The sequence below is a fragment of the Phacochoerus africanus genome, chromosome 4, assembly GCF_016906955.1.
Source record: "Phacochoerus africanus isolate WHEZ1 chromosome 4, ROS_Pafr_v1, whole genome shotgun sequence".
NCBI classification, from domain to species: domain Eukaryota; kingdom Metazoa; phylum Chordata; class Mammalia; order Artiodactyla; family Suidae; genus Phacochoerus; species Phacochoerus africanus.
This window is the reverse complement of record NC_062547.1, coordinates 140,373,536-140,394,530: the sequence shown is the minus strand read 5'-3', so window position 1 is coordinate 140,394,530 and position 20,995 is coordinate 140,373,536. Positions and strand designations below refer to the sequence as shown.

General features: G+C 44.7%; 1 protein-coding gene across 2 annotated transcripts in view; it reads right to left on the bottom strand.

Moving 5' to 3' along the window:
* The window catches only part of KDM3B (lysine demethylase 3B), a 73,058-nt gene that overhangs the window by 18,229 nt on the left and 33,834 nt on the right, over nt 1-20,995 (bottom strand). For both annotated transcript variants that reach the window (XM_047778732.1, XM_047778733.1), the window contains exons 7-11: nt 17,063-17,662; nt 10,604-11,840; nt 9,506-9,707; nt 4,510-4,724; nt 3,611-3,763 (exon numbers count right to left, since the gene is read on the bottom strand). In XM_047778732.1, coding sequence (XP_047634688.1) covers nt 3,611-3,763; nt 4,510-4,724; nt 9,506-9,707; nt 10,604-11,840; nt 17,063-17,662 — 2,407 coding nt within the window. The remainder of the gene's footprint in view (nt 1-3,610; nt 3,764-4,509; nt 4,725-9,505; nt 9,708-10,603; nt 11,841-17,062; nt 17,663-20,995) is intronic.

Below are 20,995 nucleotides of genomic sequence, written 5' to 3'. Positions count from 1 at the left end.
ATTTCAGATTCTAAAGGCCAATTTTCTCAAGGGTCAAAGAAGATAATAGCTAACTTTTAAAAATAGTACTTCAGGAGTTCCTGTTGTGGCACAGCAGAAAAGAATCCGACTAGGAACCATGAGGCTGGGGATTCGATCCCTGTCCTCGCTCAGTGGGTTAAGGATCCAGCGTTGCCATGAGCTGTGGTGTAGGTCACAGACACGGCTCAGATCTGGTGTAGCTGTGGCTGTGGCATAGGCCGGCAGCTGTGGTCCTAAATTGGACCCTAGCCTGGGAACCTCCATGCGCTGCCGATGTGGCCCTAAAAAGCATAAAATATAAATAAATAAATAAATAAATGAAAATACTGCTTCAAAGAAGATATACAGATGGCCCGCAAGTACATGAAAAAATCTTCAATATCACTAATTATTAGAGAGATGCAAATGAAAACTACTATGAGGTACCATCTCACACCTGTCAGAATGGCCCTCATTAACAAGTCAACAAATAACAAATGCTAGAGAGGGTTTGGAGAAAAGGGAACCCTCCTACACTGTTGGTGGGAATGTGAACTGGTACAACCACTATGGAAAACAGTATGGAGGTACCTCAGAAAACAAGATGTAGAGCTACCATATGACCCAGCAATCCCACTCTTGGGCATATATCCGGAAAGACTGTCAAAGATACATGCATCCCTATGTTCACTGCAGCACTATTCACAATAGCCAAGACACGGAAACAACCTAAATGTCCATCGACAGATGAATGGATTAAGATGTGGTATATAGGAGTTCCTGTCATGGCTCAGTGGTTAACGAACCCAATTAGCACCCATGAGGATGTGGGTTCGATTCCCTGGCCTCGCACAGTGGGTTAAGGATCCGGCAATACTGTGAGCTGGGGTATAGGTTGTAGATGCAGCTCAAATCCAGTGTTGCTGTGGCTGTGGTGTAGGCTGGCAGCTACAGCTCCGATTTGACCCCTTGCCTGGGAATCTCCAGTATGCTGCAGGTATGGCCCAAAAAGGCAAAAAGACAAAAAAATAAAATAAAATAAAAAAGAGGTGGTATATATACACAATGGAATACCACTTGGCTATAAAAAAGAACAAAATAATGCCATGTGCAGCAACGTGGATGGAACTAGAGATTCTCATACTAAGTGAGTCAGAAAGAGAAAGACAAATACCATATGATATCACCTATATCTGGAATCTAATATATGGCACAAATGAACCTTTCCACAGAGAAGAAACTCATGGACTTGGAGAACAGACTTGTGATTGCCATGGAGGAAGGGAGTGGGATGGACTGGGAGTATGAGGTTAAGAGATGCAAACTATTGCATTTGGAGTGGATAAGCAGTGAGATCCTGCTGTATAACACAGGGAACTAGATCTAGTCACTTGTGATGGAACATGATGGAGGATGACGTGAGAAAAAGAAAGTATATATACGTGTGACTGGGTCACTTTGCTGTGTAGTAGAAATTGAGAGAACACTGTAAACCAACTATAATGGAAAAAATAAAAATCCTTAAAAAACACTACTTCACTGAGATATAATTTACAGAAAGTTAATTCAACATCTTGAAGTACATACTTCAATAAATTTCAATAAACATATACAGTCGTAGAAAGAGTTCCACAATCATGACATAGAACATTTCCATCCCTTCCTCAAATTCCCTTCAGCCCTCTGCAGTTAATACCTTTTCCTCACCCCTGGACACCAAGGATCAACTTTCTGATACTGAAGTTTTCTTTTTCAAGAATTTCATATTACTGGAGGAGTTTTTATCATGGCTCAGTGGTTAATGAACCCTACTAGTAATCGAGAGGTTGCAGGTTTGATCCTGCTCAGTGGGTTGAGGATCCGGTGTTGCTGTGAGCTGTGGTGTAGGTCAACAGAGCTGACTCGGATCCCTCGTTGCTGTGGCAGTGGCGTAGGCTGGCAGCTATAGCTCCGATTGGACCCCTAGCCTAGGAACCTCCATATGCTGTGGGTGCAGCCCTAAAAAGACAAAAGACAGAAGAAAAAAAAATTTTCATATTACTGGAAACATACAGTATGTCATTGTGTTGGGCTTCTTTCATTCAGTATAATGATTTTGAGATTCGTCCATACTGTTGCATGTATCAGTAATTCATTCCTTTTTATGGCTGAGTGCTATGCCATAGTATGGATGTAGCATATTTTGTTTAACCCATTCATGAGCTGGTGAATAGCTGAACTGTTTCTAATTATTAATGATTATGCATAAAGCTGCTCTTGAATGTTTTTGTTTGTCTTTGAACATGTTTTCATTTTTCTTAAATACCTATAAGTGGGATGCTGAGTCATATGGTTAATTTATGTCTATATTTATAAGAAAGGGCTAGACTGTTTTCCAAAGTGATGGTCTCAACTTGCATTTCTACCAGCAATGTTTAATAAGTTTTAGTTGTTCCATATTCTTGACAACACTTGGTATTGTCAATTAAAAAAATTTTAGAAGTTCCGCTGTGGCTCAGTGGTTAACAAATCCGACTGGGAACCATGGAATTGCGGGTGCGATCCCTGGCCTTGCTCAGTGGGTTGAGGATCCGGCATTGCTGTGAGCTGTGGTGTGAGTGGCAGATGAGGCTCGGATCCCGAGTTGCTGTGGCTCTGGCATAGGCCGGCAGCTGCAGCTCTGATTGGACCCCTAGCCTGGGAACCTCCATATGCTGCGGGAGCAGCCCAAGAAATGGCAAAATGACAAAAAAAAAAGAAAAAAAATTTTAGCCAAATAGTGGGGATGGTAGTTTCTCATTATGATTTTAATTTGAAATTTCCCTAATAAGTAATGATAGTTTTCTTCCTGGTGTATATTTTCCAGCGATCTATCTTTTTTGGTAAAGTATCTGTTCAAATATTTTGCCCATTTATTTTTTATTTTTTAATTTTTTTTGCCATTTGAGTTTGTTTATTCTGGCCGTGCCCATGGCATGTTACTGGGCCAGGAATCAAACCTGAGCCACAGTGGTGACAACACTAGATCCTTAACCCACTGAGTCACAAGGGAACTCCTGACCTGTACACTTTAAAAGGGTGAATTTTACAACTTATAAATTATTATCTCAATAAAGATGTTATTTAAAAAAACAAGGGGGAGTTCCCATCATGGCGCAGTGGTTAACGAATCCGACTAGGAACCATGAGGTTGCGGGTTCGGTCCCTGCCCTTGCTCAGTGGGTTAACGATCTGGCGTTGCCGTGAGCTGTGGTGTAGGTTGCAGACGCGGCTCGGATCCTGCGTTGCTGTGGCTCTGGCGTAGGCCAGTGGCTACGGCTCCGATTCGACCCCTAGCCTGGGAACCTCCATATGCCACGGGAGTGGCCCAAGAAATAGCAAAAAGACAAAAAAAAAATAAAAAAAATAAAAAATAAAAAAACAAGGGAAGATGAAGAATAACACTTCTTGGCTTATTTTAATCTTCCCACTTAGGCGGAAATATTGGCAATTTTAAGACTTCACAATGTGACAAAACATAAACAAAGTTAAAAAGCTAAGGAGGGGGCACAAACCCTTTTCTGCTTCAATTCCAAGCCCCACACCTCCACTGACAGTTTATCTCGAACTACACAGGACAGTATTTGCTCACCACTGCGTGGTCGGCTCTTCCTGAGCCTGTAGCAGTCAAGGCAGACTCCAAATCCACATTTTCGACAAACCCAGTGGATGTTGAAGAGGGTTGTCTCACATACATCACACATCTCCCGCACACCACGCACGGCTCGCTTCCAGGCCACTTTCTCTGGTGGAAAAAGGAAGAGGAACATTGTTGGCCTGATCAACAGCGTAAGATCCTAGATCGACTGATTCCTACTCAAATGTTTTTTCCAGCAATAAAACTCAAAGTTCATGAAGTTTGTGTTTTTATAATTGTAAGAGAAACAAAATACATACATGGAATTTCTAATACTTCCAAATAAGTGTCAGTGAGAATGAATGCCACATATTGTCACTTAATATAATACTAAATTTTCAATTTGGGGAAGTTTGAAATAAGAGGATTCTTCTCTTAGAACATAGTCAATATTCTTGGTCTAGAAATAGGGCCCATGATCTCACTGACAGAAATATAAATGTCTGAATAACGTGGGTTCTAGGTATGAAACATGGCAGCCAGTAGCACTTACGTAGTCACAAACCACAGAGTATTGTTTACTAACACAAAGTGGTTCAAATCAAACTGAAAACATTTACAGTGAACCAAACCCAAACCAGGGAGCAAGATGCAAATTATGGCAACTGTGCCCTAAAAATGAAAGGCAGGCAGGGAAGGAATTTTTAGTTTGTTAACTGCCAAAGACTGAAAGAACGAGGACTGCTGGATATAGGTACAGCTTCAGCTGTTTAGTTTTCTACAAAGAGAAGTTTTATCAGTCCTAATTAATCCATAGAAAATGCCATCTGCCACTCCTTCCACGACTCCCTTTCAGCAAAGAAAATGAGTTTCCAATTGAGAATGCCTGGAAGAAGAACAAGCCAGTGCCTTACGGTGTGGCTCCACCATCATCATAGCCTCCTTCTCGGACATCACAAGCTGGCAGAACTGGTCCCCAACATTGGCCAGGATGTATTTTGAGGTTTCTAGGTCTATTCCTTCTGCCAGGGAGGAAGAGGGAATCCACAGGTTCATGGCATCAGGGTCACTTTGCTGGGGACTCAGAAACCCCTCCACTCGGAGTACCCCCTTTCGAGTGAAGATCAACCTGAGACAGGAAGGGACACAGTCAAATATATGGTAAATAGCAGCTGCCATGTAAACCAACACACAGTAAAACCCTAGAACCAGAGTTCCCACTGTGGCGCAATGGGATCAGCTCTGTCTTGGGAACTCTGGCATGCAGGTTCAATCCCTGGCCCGGGACAGTGGGTTGAAGATCCAGCATTGCCACAGCTATGGCTTAGGTCGCAACTTCAGCTCCAATCTGATCCCTGGCCCGGGGACTCCATATGCCAAGGAGGGGCCCAAAAAAAAGCTGTCCCCAGAAATGCCCACCAGTTTCTCCACCTTCCACACTAGCACCTACACCACTGAACATGACCAGAGAAACATACAGAGCCATACTCAGTGTCACATTTGAAATTCATGTCTCTTCACGTCAGGGGAGCCCTTAATATTGCCTGGTATGCTCCCTCTCCTAGATGCCTGCTCAACATCCTCTCCTTTCTTTTCAAGCCTTTAATATTATTTTCCCCACAAGGACCTTGCCAAATATTTCACTGAAAAAAATTCCACAAGGAGCCAGAAGAGAATTCCCACAAGCTCCTGCCACCACCACGCCACCACACCTTCCATCTCAACCACTGCTACTATGAATGAGCGAGGAGTGAAGACCAATCTCTCCATCTATGCTCTGCATCCTATACTCCTGCACAGGAATCCCTCCTCTAATTCTCTCTTCTGCATCACCTATTTTCCTCTCTACTAAATCATTCCTGTCAGTATCTGAACGTGCTGTCTCAAAAAATCCTTTTGATCCCACACCCACCTCCATTTGTCTGTTTGTAAGAGCAAAGTTTCTTTCCTTCATTTAAAAAAAAAAATTTTTTTTTGGTCTTTTTAGGGCTGCACGCGTGGCGTATGGAAGTTCCCAAGATGCCAGTTGGGTTTGTTAACCGCTAATCCACAACAGGAACTCTTTTTTTTTTTTTAATTAAAAAAAATATATATTTTTTGGCTGTGCCCCTGGCATGCAGGAGTTCCCAGGCCAGGAGTTCCAGTTGTGGCTCAGTAGTAATGAAACCGACTAGCATCCATGAGGATGTGCGTTCAATCTTTGGCCTCGCTCAGTGGGTCTTTGGCCTCGCTCAGTGGGTTAAGGATCCAGCGTTGCCGTGAGCTGAGTGGTGTAGGTTGCAGACACAGCTCAGTTCCCGCATTGCTGTGGCTGTGGCTGTGGTGTGTAGGTCGGCAGCTGCAGCTCTGATTCAACCCCTAGCCTGGGAACTTCCAAATGCCGCAGGTGCGGCCCTAACAAGGACAAAAAAAAAGAGAGAGAGAAAGAAATTCCCAGGCCAGAGATCAAACCTGTGCTACAGCAGAGATCCAAGCCACGCCAGTGACAATGCTGGATCTTTTTTTTTTTTTTTGTCTTTTTGCCTCTTCTTGGGCCGCTCCCTCGACATATAGAGGTTCCCAGGCCAGGGGTCGAATCGGAGCTGTAGCGACCGGCCTACGCCAGAGCCACAGCAATGCAGGATCCGAGCCGCGTCTGCGACCTTCACCACAGCTCACGGCAACGGCGGATCGTTAACCCACTGAGCAAGGGCAGGGACCGAACCCGCAACCTCATGGTTCCTAGTCGGATTCGGTAACCACTGCGCCGCGACGGGAACTCCACAATGCTGGATCTTTAACCCACCAGGCCAGCAGGCAACTCCCCCGAACTCTTTTTGACAAGGTCACACCCTCTTGTTAGACCCAATGGCTGTTTTCAGTCCTTAACTGACCCTACCCAACATCTCTGCCACGGGTCATTATTCTCTCCCAGAAACACGCTCCTCGGTTGTCTTCCAAGACAGCTCACTGACTTTCTGAGCCTCTTTCACAGTTTCTCCTCATCTTTCCCATCTCTTAACATTGGAGAGCTTCAGAATTCAGTCCTTGGACTGCTTCTCTTCTCTACCCAGACTTCGACTCCTTAAGTGATCTCTCTCTTTTTTTTTTAGGTTTTTAGCGCCGTACTCCCGTGGCATATGGAGGTCCCCAGGCTAGGGGTTGAATCAGAGCTGTAGCTGCTGGCCTGCACCACGGCTCACATCAACGCAGGATGTGAGCTGCGTCTGCGACCTACACCACAGCTCACAGCAATGCCAGATCCTTAACCCACTGAACAAAGCCAGGTATTGAACCCATGTCCTCATGGATACCAGCCAGGCTTGCTACCACTGAGCTACGACGGGAACTCCAAGTGATCTCAATTAGCCTCACAGCTTTAAACACCTAGTGACATCCACATTTTTATTTCAGCTTGGACTTCTTCCTCATCTCTAGAGTTACAACATCCAGCTGTCCTTTCAACATCTCTTTGGAGATCTAACAGGCACCTCTAGTTTAACATACCTAAATTAACACTCCCCAATTTCCTCCTCAAACCCACTTTTCTCTGAGAAAGTACCTTATGAATAAATGGCAATTCCATTTCCCCAATTTTCAGGCCAGAAGCCTTGACTCCTTTCTCTCTTTCATACCCCATATCTAATCCATCAGAAAAGCATGTGGGAGTTCCCGTCGTGGCGCAGTGGTTAACGAATCTGACTAGGAACCATGAGGTTGAGGGTTCGGTCCCTGCCCTTGCTCAGTGGGTTAACGATCTGGCGTTGCCGTGAGCTGTGGTGTGGGTCGCAGACACGGCTCGGATCCCGTGTTGCTGTGGCTCTGGTGTAGGCCAGTGGCTACAGCTCCGATAAGACCCCTAGCTTGGGAACCTCCATATGCCGCTGGCGTGGCCCAAGAAATAGCAAAGAAGACAAAAAAATAAAAAAAATAAAATAAAAATAAAAATTAAAAAAAAAAAAGAAAAGCATGTGGCTTTGCCTTCAAAATATATCCTTTTTTTTTGCCCTTTTTTCAGGGCCACACCTGCGGCATATGGAAATTCCAAGGCTAGGGGTCGAAGTGGAGCTGCAGCTGCCGGCCTACACCACAGCCACAGCCATGCAGGATGTGAGCCACGTCTGTGACCCACACCACAGCTCACTGTAATGCCAGATCCTCATGCCAGATCCTTAACCCACTGGATGAGGTCAAGGATCAAAACCACAACGTCATGGATCCTAGTCAGGTTTGCTAACTGCTGAGCCATGAAGGGAATTCCAAGTTTTGTGTGTGTGTGTGCCTTTTTCTAGGGCTCCTCCTGTGGCATATGGAGATTCCCAGGCTAGGGGTCTAATCAGAGCTGTAGACACCGGCCACGGACACAGCCACAGCAATGCGGGATCCGAGCCTTGTCTGCAACCTACACCACAGCTCATGGCCACGCCAGATCCTTAACCCACTAAGCGAGGCCAGGGATCGAACCCGCAACCTCATGGTTCCTAGTCGGATTCGTTAACCACTGCACCATGACAGGAACTCCCAAGATTTTTTTTTTTTTTTTTTTTTATTTAATGTCTGTGTCTCCAACAAGCCTAGAGGCTTGGAATATGATGATTTTTTGCACTCTTTAATCCTCAGTGTCCACAACAATGGCTGACACACATTAAGTGCTCAACAAACATTTGCTGAATAAGTAAATCCATGCTATGTGGATAAACCACTTGGATTTATTTATTTAAAAAAATCAAGGACTTGGAAGTTCCCTAGTGGCCTAATGGTTAAAGATCTGGCATTTTCTTTTTATTTTTTATTTTTATTTTGTTGTTGTTGTTGTTGCTATTTCTTGGGCCGCTCCCGCGGCATATGGAGGTTCCCAGGCTAGGGGTCCAATCGGAGCTGTAGCCACCGGCCTACGCCAGAGCCACAGCAACGCAGGATCCGAGCGCGTCTGCAACCTACACCACAGCTCACGGCAACGCCGGATCGTTCACCCACTGAGCAAGGGCAGGGACCGAACCCTCAACCTCATGGTTCCTAGTCGGATTCGTTAACCACTGCGCCACGACGGGAACTCCCAGATCTGGCATTTTCACTGCTGTGGCTCGGGTCACTTCTTCAGGCCACAGATGCGGCCAAAAAAAATAAATAAATAAATAAAATAATAATAATTAAGGACCCTTGAAAGCTTATTTAGAAAAAATTTCTAAGTTTATCAAGCAGAGAAAAGTGACTAAATACCTGTCACCTGGTAAAAACAAGGGATATTCCTAGAATTTTTCACCAGTTATCCTTTTCTTTTTTTGTCTTTTTTTTAGGGCTGCACCTCTAGCACATGGAGGTTCCCAGGCTAGGGGTAGAATTGGAGCTGTAGCAACTGGCCTACATCACAGTCACAGCAACCCTAGATCCGAGCTGCATCTGTGACCTACACCACAGCTCACAATGCCAGATCCTTAACCCACTGAGTGAGGCCAGGAATCGAACCCATGTCCTCATGGTTACCAGTCCGATTCATTTCCACTGAGCCATGATGGGAACTCCAGCTATCTCTATTTCAAAGATGGTTAACATTATCTCCTAATCTTCCTTCTCTTCCCTCTAGGGGATTCAAGTTACTTGAGCACTAGAGAGGAGCAGTGGTCAGGCAGATCTCTTACACGAAATGCTGTCCTGCTCATAACACCGGTTTCAAATGGAGCCCAGGTTAGGAATAACAACACAGCTCAGGGGGCAGCAGCTGAGATTGTTCAATTTCATTTCTCTAAGGATAAAGTCACATATTTCAAAATCCGAACAACTAAGTGGCCACTAATGGCAGCACTTCGGCACAGACTCTGAGACAATGGAGTTTGGGGAAACAAGGAAAAAATGGTGAGGTATGTGTACTGAGTCAGGGAAAGAGTGGGAGCTACGTATCACTAACAAAACTGGGAAGAGGAGTCTGGGTACCTCCGGAAGTGAAAGAAGCGGCAGGCCACAGTGGAATCATCTTGCTCCTGTTCCTTGAACTTCCGATACCGCTCCAGGCGGCACTCACGACACTTGTGCAGGTGAGGGGCTACATTGATGCATGACCCATCCTGCAGGAAGGGCTCTCCGGACTGCTTCAGCTTCTTCACTTTGCTCACGTCTTTCAGCACTGACTGGCCAACTGTAGCAAAGGAGGGAGAGAAATGGTCGGTCACGAGAGGTATGAGACTCAATATCATAAACCTCTTGGGGACAGATACCTGTCCTGACCTGAGCCGCTCCTCCTTGCACTGGATATGCATGTGCCCAGCAGGTCCATCCGTGACAGAACGGGAGCACAGGGAACAAGGAGACTTCGACTAGGAGCTAAGGACCATGGAGAACTTGTGGGAAGTACCCCATGAGAGCGAAGCAACTCCGGGCACGGGTAAGGGAAAGCTCAAGAAGGCAGAAGGTAGCCTCTTTCCAATGGCCCCTCAGGATATGACTGTTCTACTAACCAAGGACTCCTGGGGCTCCCATGGGACACCAAATCCTAGTAAGAATTGTGACTTTTACCATGAGACTTTCCCTTACACTTGCCCTTACATAATGTGGGACCATAACCTCACATCACAGGAGTTAACAGCTTTTGGAAGAGGTGTCAAAACCTTATGTGACAGAGAAGAGCAAAGTGAGGAGTGTTTCTCTTGGCTTTATCCATTTTACTGAAGTCTGCAGTGTGAGAATGAAGACTAATACTGAGTGACTCCCCTAAAGTAAATTAAAGAGAAAAGGCCAAAGGCAAGAGAAACAACGTACAAGAGTTCCCGAAGGAAAATAACAGACTATCAAGACTTTGTGGGATTATCATGACCCAAGACAGATACCTCTCCTACAGTACTGGTTTAGATCAATCCTGCCCTAGACCAGAAGGTCTGATGAGGGGACCCTACTAGAACCTTTTGGCTACGTAATTCCATGAGATTACAGAACTTTTCATCAAAGAAAAGAACTTCCCATTTGCTGCCCAAGAGCAGAACAGGCATTCGAGGCTAGTGTTAGAGCCAAGCTCAGAGAAAACCCCGGCAGGATCACCTTTCAGGGGGGCAGTCCGAGGCCGGCCCTTGGGGGCCTGCTTCCCTTTGCCTTTGCCCAGTAACAGCTCAGCACTGCGCTCCCCATTGGGGCCTAGCTTCCCCATCAAGTGCTCCGGAATCCCCTTCAGGCCAGTCTTGGCTTGCAGCTGCTCCTCAGAGTCGCTCAAATCTGACAGGTCACTATTGGTACTGGAGTCCGAGTCCTGTCTGCAAGCCAAGCTTCGCTCATCCAGTGAGAACCTTTTCACAGCTTCAAAAGGAGCTTTATTCTCCTGCGAAAAATCTGCTGGGGAGGACAGAAAGCTGCCTGAGTGCCTGCCAAAGACATTACTAAAGGTTTTGAGGAGAGGATTGTCCTGCTGTCCAGGTCCCACAGTTGGCCTCTCCTCGGTGGGGCTGGAGGAGAGAGTAGGCATCTCAATGGGCTGGGTGAGGCTGCTGGTGGGTGAACTCGAGCGGCCATTCCCCATGGCAGAGAGGCTTGGCCCCCCAGTGGTCAGAGCTGAGCCCAGAACACCAGACACCAGTTTGGAGGAGTCAGTTGTGATGAACAGAGTTTTCTTCTTTGCTAAAGATGCTGAATCTGTAGAGGAGTGCGACTCGGGCCAGCTGGGTGCTGCCTTAGAGGTGACAGTGGTAGCAGAAGAGGAGCTGCCTGATGCCTGAGATGCAAAGCTGCTGAAAGGGCTATGTTCAACTTTCTCCACAAACGCCAAGAAAGGGTTAGAAGGCTCTTCTCGGGACAGTTTAGGGGGCTGTAAAAATAGATTTTCATGTCCGTCTGGGGTGCGGGCATTTAGGAGGCTCCGTGGGAAGGCTGGCGTGAGGGTGGGCATGGACTCTGCAGGCACTTTCCGGTCCACAGAGCTGCCAGCCTTAGAGCCTGATTTAGTGTCTGCTCCAAGAGTGGATCTTCCTTTACATAGGCTCTCAAGGCTTTGTTTGAATGAGTCTCGACTAGAGGAGTCATCAGCCAAACTTTCTGAAACGGTAGTAAAGTAGTTACTGGTGGGTAAAGTTTGAGACATGCATTGGAAAAACAAGTTTTTGGAGAGATCAGAGTCTTTCTGAGACTCTGGTGCAGAGCTACAGCCAAAAGAGAAGCCCAAAGGTTTGTTCTCTGTGGCAAGAACCCCATTGGACTGGCTCCTTCCACTTCCAAAAGTCAAAGTTTGTGATGAACTCGGGAGAGATGCTCCAAATCCAGAAGAGGTCAGAACAGAATTTCTTGAATTCTGAAAAGAAGAAAGCCTGAGTTAGTGATACCAGCTTCTCTTGACAACCTTATGTTTTCCTGCTTGGACCTAGTAGGCTGATGGTTCTGGTGGGTTAATTAATTTTTCTCTCCTACAATTCCAGGAAAATTGCTCTGATAACTCCATTTCACCAGTATGAGGGAAGAACACTGCCACAGACCACACAGAGAAGATCTTTAGCAAGGTGAGCTAAAGACAGCAGGATCAACAATATCCTGCCACTCCCTTGGTTGTTAGCCAATTGGTTGTCAGAGTACAAGGAGGCTGTGTAGGCAGAAGTATCTATTTAAAAATGAAGACTCAGGGGAGTTCCCGTCGTGGCGCAGTGGTTAACGAATCCGACTAGGAACCATGAGGTTGCGGGTTCGGTCCCTGCCCTTGCTCAGTGGGTTAAGGATCCGGCATTGCCATGAGCTGTGGTGTATGTCGCAGACGCGGCTCGGATCCCACGTTGCTGTGGCTGTGGTGTAGGCCGGCAGCAACAGCTCTGATTAGACCCCTAGCCTGGGAACCTGCATATGCTGAGGGTGTGGCCCTAAAAAGGCAAAAAAAAAGAAAAAAAAGAAATAAAGACTCCACCAGGGAACTGAAGACAAGGGTTCCCAAACGGACATCAGCTTTTAATTTGGTGTATTTTTTTTATTTTTTTTACTCAATGAATTTATTACATTTATAGTTGTACAATGATCATCACAATCCAATTTTATATGATTTCCATCCCACAGCCCCAGCAGATCCCCCTACCCTCCAAACTGTCTCCTTTGGAGACCATACACTTTTCAAAGTCTGTAAGTCAGTAACTGTTCTGCAAAGAAGTTCATTCTGTCCTTTCTTCAGATTCTACGTGTCAGTGAAAGCATTTGATGTTGGTGTCTCATTGTATGGCTGACTTCACTTAGCATGATAATTTCTAGGTCCATCCATGTTGCTAAAAAAGCTGGTATCTCATTCCTTTTAATGGCTGAGTAATATTTTACTTTGAAATATAGTAAATTATTACCAATGATCCTGTAACATTAATCTACCTCAAAGACTGTAGGGGCTATGGTTAAAGTTTTGATTTATTTAAGCCATTGCAAACTGCCCATCCAAGTAGCTTTAGCCCTATGACAAGCCCACTGTATCTTAAAGAAAAGTATTTTCTTTATTAGTCTGAAACTCACCAAGATGGACCCTTTTGGACGCTGGCCATTTATTTATGGATTCAGGTCAACCTAGAAGTTGAATTATCTGTTTCAATTAAAGTTAGACCTAAAAATGCTAAACTAAAGAAGGCATGGAGTTCCTGGCGTGGCTCAGTGGGAATGAATCTGACTAGCATCCATAAGGACACAGTGGGTTGAGGATCCAGCATTGCTGTGGCTGTGGTGTAGGCCAGCAGCTGCAGCTCCAATTCAACCCATAGTCTGGGAACGTCCATGTGCTGCAAGTGTCCCCCACTCCCCAAAAGAAGGCACACTGGTTACTGCGCTCTGGGCCCTTTTGTTATCGTTAGGATCTAACAAGTCTCCAAAGTGGAAAAATGGACATTTTTTTGCCTTTTTAGGGCCACACCTGCAGCATATGGAAGTTCCCAGGCTAGGGGTCAAATCGGAGCTGTAGCTGCTGGTGTACACCACAGCCACAGCAACACCAGATCTGAGCCTCATCTGTGACCTACACCACAGCTCACAGCAACACCAGATCCTTAACCCACTGAGCAAGGCCAGGGATAGAACTCGAGCCCTCACGTATACTAGTCAGGTTCATTACTGCTGAGTCACGACAGGAACTCTGAAAAATGTAGATACTGATAACCCTCACCAAACAAAAGCATTCAGCATAACAAATTGGAGAATGAAAAAAATACTTTTTTTATACCTTAAAATCTCTCTTACCTCTGCTTTTGAATAAAGAATGATGTATACATAAAGAAGGGTAGAATTACTTTCATATGGTATATTACACACACATCCATGTGTGCAATACAGAGAAACATCCATAGGTAGGTACGAGCACTTATGTAAACTCTCATGACCTTTTTTTTTTTTTTTTGTCTTTTTCCAGGGCCGTACCCACGACATACGGAGGTTCCCAGGCTAGGGATTCAATAGGAGCTGTAGCCACCGGCCTACGCCAGAGCCACAGCAACGTCAGATCTGAGCCATGTCTTCGACCTACACCACAGCTCACGGCCATGCCAGATCCTTAACTCACTGAGTAAGGATAGGGATTGAACCCGCAACCTCATGGTTCCTAGTTGGATTCATTAACCACTGCGCCACGATGGGAACGCCAACTCTCATGAACTTTAACATATTGGAAATAAAAAATATTCCGTGATGCTCTAATGGATACAGGGTTTCTTTTTGGGGAAAAGAAAATTTCTTTCTTTAACTAGATAGTGGTGATAATTGCACAACATCATGAATGTACAAGTGTCACAGTATTTTGACAAATGGTAAAAATGATAAATTTTATGTTATGTGCTACTTTGCCACAATTAAAAAAAAATTTATGCCAGGTAAAAGAAAGGGCTGTTTTTTTGTTTGTTTGTTTTTTTGTTTTTGTCTTTTCTTAGGGCCACACTTGAGGCACATGGAGGTTCCCAGGCTAGGGGTCTAATCAGAGCTGTAGCCGCCAGTCTATACCACAGCCACAGCCACGCCAGATCAGAGCTGCATCTGTGACCTACACCACAGCTCACGGCAATACCGGATCCTTGACCCGCTGAGTGAGGCCAGAGATCGAACCTGCAACCTCATGGTTCCTAGTTGGATTCGTTTCCACTGCTCCACGATGGGAATGCCAAGGGCTGTTGTTTAAAAAAAAAAAAGTAGGGGAGTTTCAATTTATGATATTTATATTATGATATTATGATATTCTTTGAATATGCAAGATGAGTCTACATTGGGACTTTCTGAGGGTGACAAAGAGGCATGAGCCACCTATGGCTTGCCTCCAGTTGAAAACTGCTACAAGGCCACTTATCAGTTAAAAACTTAGTTCATTATTATTTTTTTTTTTCTTTTCCTTCCCATTAAGCAGCAACCACTGACCTAAACCCCTCCAAACAAAAAGAACAAAATAGACAGACACGGCACTGACATTAAGCTGCTCTTTCACTGACAGGACCTGGCCAGGAGCCTTGACACCTGCATGACTGCAAGAATCTCAGATTTCACTACTAAAGTTACTCTTTAAAAATAAATACACATATGAATGACAAATTATCTGGATGGTCTTTCATTTTCCTTCAAATGACAAATTTCAAATCCTTTTCTTATAAGAACGTGATGACAAAGTGATTTCAACACAATTTTTAGGGAAAGAAGTTTCCTGTGTCTCTACTGCCGATTTCACATCATAATGGAAACATTCATTTCTGTACTTTTAAATCATATCACAGGAGAATACCTAGGCTAACACATTAGCAAAGTTACTGATACAATCACAGAAAGTTCTCAAGTCTGTTTGGAAAATGTCCTGTGAATCCACATTTCATGTATTCAGCTACTCCAAGAAAAACAGCATTCAGTGGATCGCCGCCTGTAGCGTGTACTGTCTGGTCTAGTTTGTAATCCCCATCTACATCTACTCTGCCTTTGACATGGATGTGGTTTTAATCCGGACCATATGATGACTTACACATACTGGAAATCCACACAAGATCCTCACCTAGTTCTCTTGGGAATGCTGGTAAGCTAACAAGAGAACAAACCACAAAGAGTGTGAAATTTCCATTTAGAGGCGTTCTCCTCTTCCACCTGGGCATTTCGCCGTCCACTCCCACCCCCCGTGCCCTTCCTGCACACTAGAGACTGACACACTGCATGCGAGAGGGAGAGACGTCAGATGAATGTATATGCCATGTCTTATCTGGCACTATTACAAAATGACTCCTTTAAGTGGGATTGAAACTGTATATAATATACAGTACTTAGCACACAGTAGTTTCCTATACATAATTTAAAAAAAAATCATTTAGCATTGTATTTGTATTTCATATTCCTTCTTGAGTTAAAAGCCAGTTTGAAAAAAATATGACCAGTAGCATAAATCACACTTTAGTGACCAATATAAAAGTCAAAAGACTATATATGAACTGATTTTGACACTATTTCAAATTTAACTGGGGAGCCAGCTTGATGTTAACTTGTATTTATCAGTACGTTCCATTTCAGCAATAATAATGTATATCAGATAAAGAGCATCATAAACTTGATACTGCTGTGATTAATTCCATCAAATTTTCCAGGTAAGGCTTTAAAAGATTAAGTTAGGATTAAAAAAAAAAAACGTTTTATGATGATATCAAATACAGACAGCAGTCCAGCTTCAAAGGAAAATATGATAGAAAATGATGAACCGAAAATAGGGGTTGTAAACAGTAGCGTGTTCACACAGCCTCATTTACAGTGTTTACTGTTACCAAGACCGTAATTCATTAACCTTGCCTCTCATGGGCCTGTGGAGGTCCAACCACTACATGAACTAAATAGATAACTGAATTAAAGATTCTAGGAGTTCCCACAATGGTGCAGTGGGTCAATGATCTGGCTTGTCTCTGTGGAGGTGCCAGTTTGATCCCCAGCCTGGAGCAGTGGGTTAAGCATCTGGCATTGCTGCAGCTGTGGCAGAGGTCACAGATCTGGCTTGGATTTGATCCCTGGGACAGAAAATTCTATATGCCCTGAGTGTGACCAAAGGAAAAAAAAGAAAGTATAATCAGTTTCTGATTAGCTCAATTATTCAGGTGAACTTTAAGAGCTGATAAAGTTATATACATATTTGCCCAATGAGCAGTAAAGTTCCTTCCACAGATTATAATTTAAGCACATCTCAGAAATATTCCTTCCCTGTGGCATTTGACATATTTTTTGTTTGTTTGTTTGCTTTTTAGGGCCGCACCCATGGCATATGGAGGTTCCCAGGCTAGGGGTCAAATTGGTACTACAGCTGCCGGCCACAGCCACAGCCACAGCCACACACCAGATCCGAGCTGCATCTGCAACCTACACCACAGCTCATGACAATGCTGGATCCTTAACCCACTGACTGAGGCCAGGGATCGAACCCTCGTTCTCATGTATGCTAGTTGGGTTTATTAACCACTGAGCCATGATGGGAACTCCCAAGATACTTTTTAATGTGTTAAGAATAAAGGAAGGTGAAAGAGTGAACCCAAATCTTACAAATTTGCCCCTGAAACAACAACTCACCTCTCCTGGGGCCTGTGACCAGCTGCCTTTCTGTTTTTCCGGCCCAGTCCCTGCTGCAAGGCCACTGTCTGAGATCCTCACTGTGGTTGGAGTGGAGCTGGCAGTAGTGACCACAGCTGCTGAAGCCACCATGCCCTGGCCAACTTGTTCCAGTGTTTTTCCTGCCTCTTTATTTTCGGCTCCACCTACCTCTGGGGCCAAAGGTGTCTGACTTGCGGCTGTAGAATATGGAGTGAAAGGTACAGGTGTGTCCCCACCTACGGGCTCATCCTGCACCACCAGAGTCCTGCCGTTTTCTTTGGTGTAAGTGGCAAACCGAATGTTGCGGTTAATCTGGGGGACAAATGTAGTCGGTGGCTGCTTGGCTCGCTGATCCAGCCCTGGCTCTCCACTGGCACTCCCTCCTTTCCAGGGCCCTCGGCTTGGCTCGCCTCCATCGCTCCCGTTACTGTCTCCTTCACCCCTGTCTCCTTTTAATTTCTTTGATGCGGGGTCACACCCAGGGTCCGAAGCACTTTTCCTCCTCCGGCCATCTTTCCCCTCTATGCTCTCTCTCTTCTTCTTTCCTTTGGCAGATTTTACAGCTTTTAACGTAGCCCCCTACAAGACAAAATTCAAAAAAGATTACAAGGGAACTTCCATTCTGTGAAAACCATAAACCATTAGTCTTTTCTTATCTCTAAAAGAAGACAGTTAAAGCAGGTACGGATTGCCAAATTCCAATGCCAGCTCTAAGACACCCCCTTTGTTAAAAATTTCTGATCTTTCTGTGATTCAATTTATAAACACATACTCAAGATAACACTTACTAGAGATTAACTCACTTGGCAAACCTTCCCTTAAATAAAATGCACCACTTCCTCAAATGGACTTTTTTCAGGAGTTAAAACATCTGTGGAGTTTATTTTACAAAATAGACTGCTAGAGCTAGGCTGGGAATTTTTTTTTTTTGGTCTCTTTTTGTATTTTCTAGGGCCGCACCCGTGGTACCTGGAGATTCCCAAGCTAGGGGTCTAATCAGAGCTGTAGCTCTCAGCCTTCGCCAGAGCCACAGCAATGCCAGATCCGAGCTGCATCTTCGACCTATACCACGGCTCACGGCAATGCTGGATCCTTAACCTGCTGAGTGAGGCCAGGGATTGAACCAGCAACCTCATGGTTCCTAGTCGGATTCGTTAACCACTAAGCCACGACAGGAACTCCTAGGCTGGGAACTTAACTGCCATTGATTAAAAAAAATATATGCTTTATTTTCATATTTATCTCCTTGTTTGACAGAAATTGGCATTTCAAGTACTGAAATATAAAATCTCTTCTATCCAGAAGTCACTAAAAACTGGTGACAACTTAACAATAGAAAAGACAACATTTATGAGTCTGTGACCAGAGAAAAAGTGAACCCAACAGAGACAAGTGTGAATTGTTCTTATGGACACTATAAAGACGCAAACAATCTCCAGACTATTGCAAAGCATTAGACAGAGGAAAGCTAAAATGACAGGGTACCATAATCAAACAACCAAATTTCTTAGCTCTTCCAATAATTTCAGCCTAGCTCACGAAATCTTATCTGTGCTTTCTTTGAGAGGTCAGACAACCTTAAAAGACACAGAATTAAAAGGGGGCAATTCCCATTTGAATAAAAATGCTTTCCCCGAGAACACCAAGAGGATGGGGACTTGGACACGGCTAACATTCTCTCAAGCAACTTATATCTGGAACATCCTTAGATTCGTATCACATCATGAAGCAGGTTTTCTTTTTAGCTTCATTTAGCTAATTTTTTTTTTTTTTATTTTAATGAATTGGCTCAAGAGGAGGCTTGGGAAACCCAGAATCTTCAGGATAGGTCAGCAGCCTGGAGACTCAGTAAATGGCTGCAGTTCAAGCCCTGAAGCAGTCAGCTGACAGACTTTTTTTTGCTCAGGGGAGGTAATCTTGGTTCTTTTTCTTTTTTTGTGCTTTTTAGGGCCACACCCACAGCATATGGACGTTGCCGGGCTAGGGGTCCAATTGGAGCTGCAGATGCTGGCCTACACCACAGCCACAGCAACGCAGGATCCAAGTCGAGTCTGAGACCTATACAGCTGAACCTACAGCTGCTGGCTTATGCCACAGCCACAGCCATAGCAACACAGGATCCTATCAGAGTCTGTGACCTACACCACAGCTCATGGCAATGCTGGATCTTTTAGCCACTGAGCGAGGCTTGGGACTGAACCTGCATCTTCGTGGATCCTATTCAGGTTTGCTGAGCCAAGATGGAAACTCCCTTTACCATCTTGATTAATCTACTCTTACTACTCTTGAATACTTATGTATTCTTTGTGCAGATCTGTATCTTTGCTGTAATCCTTATTATAGCTGTTGTAACTGAAACTTTTTTAAAACCTTACTTTTCTTGTCAGTTCTAATTTTTTTCATTTCTTCTTTTTTTGCTGCCTTTATTTGTCTTTTCTCTCTTAACTTCCTTCTATAACTTTTAACCATAGCTCAAAATCGATTTGTTTCTTCCATATTTTTGGTAATATTAATCTAAGTTTCTTTTTTTTTTTTTGTCTTTTTGCTATTTCTTGGGCCGCTCCCTCGGCATATGGAGGTTCCCAGGCTAGGGCTCCAATCAGAGCTGTAGCCACCGGCCTACGCCAGAGCCACAGCAACTCGGGATCCGAGCCGCGTCTGCAACCTACACCACAGCTCACGGCAATGCCGGATCGTTAACCCACTGAGCAAGGGCAGGGACCGAACCCGCAACCTCATGGTTCCTAGTCGGATTCGTTAACCACTGCGCCACGACGGGAACTCCTAATCTAAGTTTCTAACTCTTTCATTCAAGAACTGTTTCTGTTTGCTAAGAATTATTCTCATTTGATCCTTTTAAAACCTTTTAGGAGTTCCCACTGTGGCTCAGTGGTAATGAACCCGACTGGGATCCATGAGGGTTCAGGTTCAATCCCTGGCCCCGCTCAGTGGATTAAGGATCTGGCATTGCTGTGAGCTGCGATGTAGGTCACAGACGTGGCTCGGATCCTGTGTTGTAGCTGCAGCTCCAATTCAATGCCTAGTCTGGGAAATTCCAGATGCCGCAGGAGTTGCCCGGAAAAGAAAAAAAATCTTTTAATTCTTCCTTCAACCCCTAACATCACCAAGTTTTCAGGGTTGTGAAGTACAGAAATACGATCAGCGACACCTCTTTCTTTCTTGCTCACTCATTCAAGGAGATGAGATAACCATGGATGGATCTCTAAGAAGGGTTACTGTAAAACCTGGCAGAACTGTTAATAACTGTACTTTGCGGAGTTCTCGTCGTGGCGCAGTGGTTAACGAATCTGACCAGGAACCATGAGGTTGCGGGTTTGGTCCCTGCCCTTGCTCAGTGGGTTAACGATCCGGCGTTGCCGTGAGCTGTGGTGTAGGTTGCAGATGCAGCTCGGATCCCGTGTTGCTGTGGCTCTGGCACAGGTCGGTGGCTGCGGCTCCGATTCGACCCCTAGCCTGGGAACCTCCATATGCCATGGGAGCGGCCCAAGAAATAGCAAAAAGACAAAAAAAAAAAAATTGTACTTTGCTAAGAAGATAGTCACATCATGGCGAAGCTAAAGGGAAGAATCAACATTTGTTACTGAAAACCACAGATCTTACCCCAACTCATTCAGCCAACCTGCAGAGCGTGGCTTACAGCAATCTCCCTGAGCAACAACTTATATGCACGTCTGCTTGTGGTGAGCTGCTCACATGTGCGTGGACAGCCCAGGACACTGAGACTAGTACTCTCCAGCTATATCTGGCCAGCTAAACAGTACCTGGCATATAATAGGTGCTTAAAGAATGAATGAAATGAGGAAGGAAACAAAAAAGGGACCCAGTACAGCATCAAAGTAACAAGTGTTTTTTAGCCACGTGAACACAGTCAAAAGACAACCTATTTGTAAT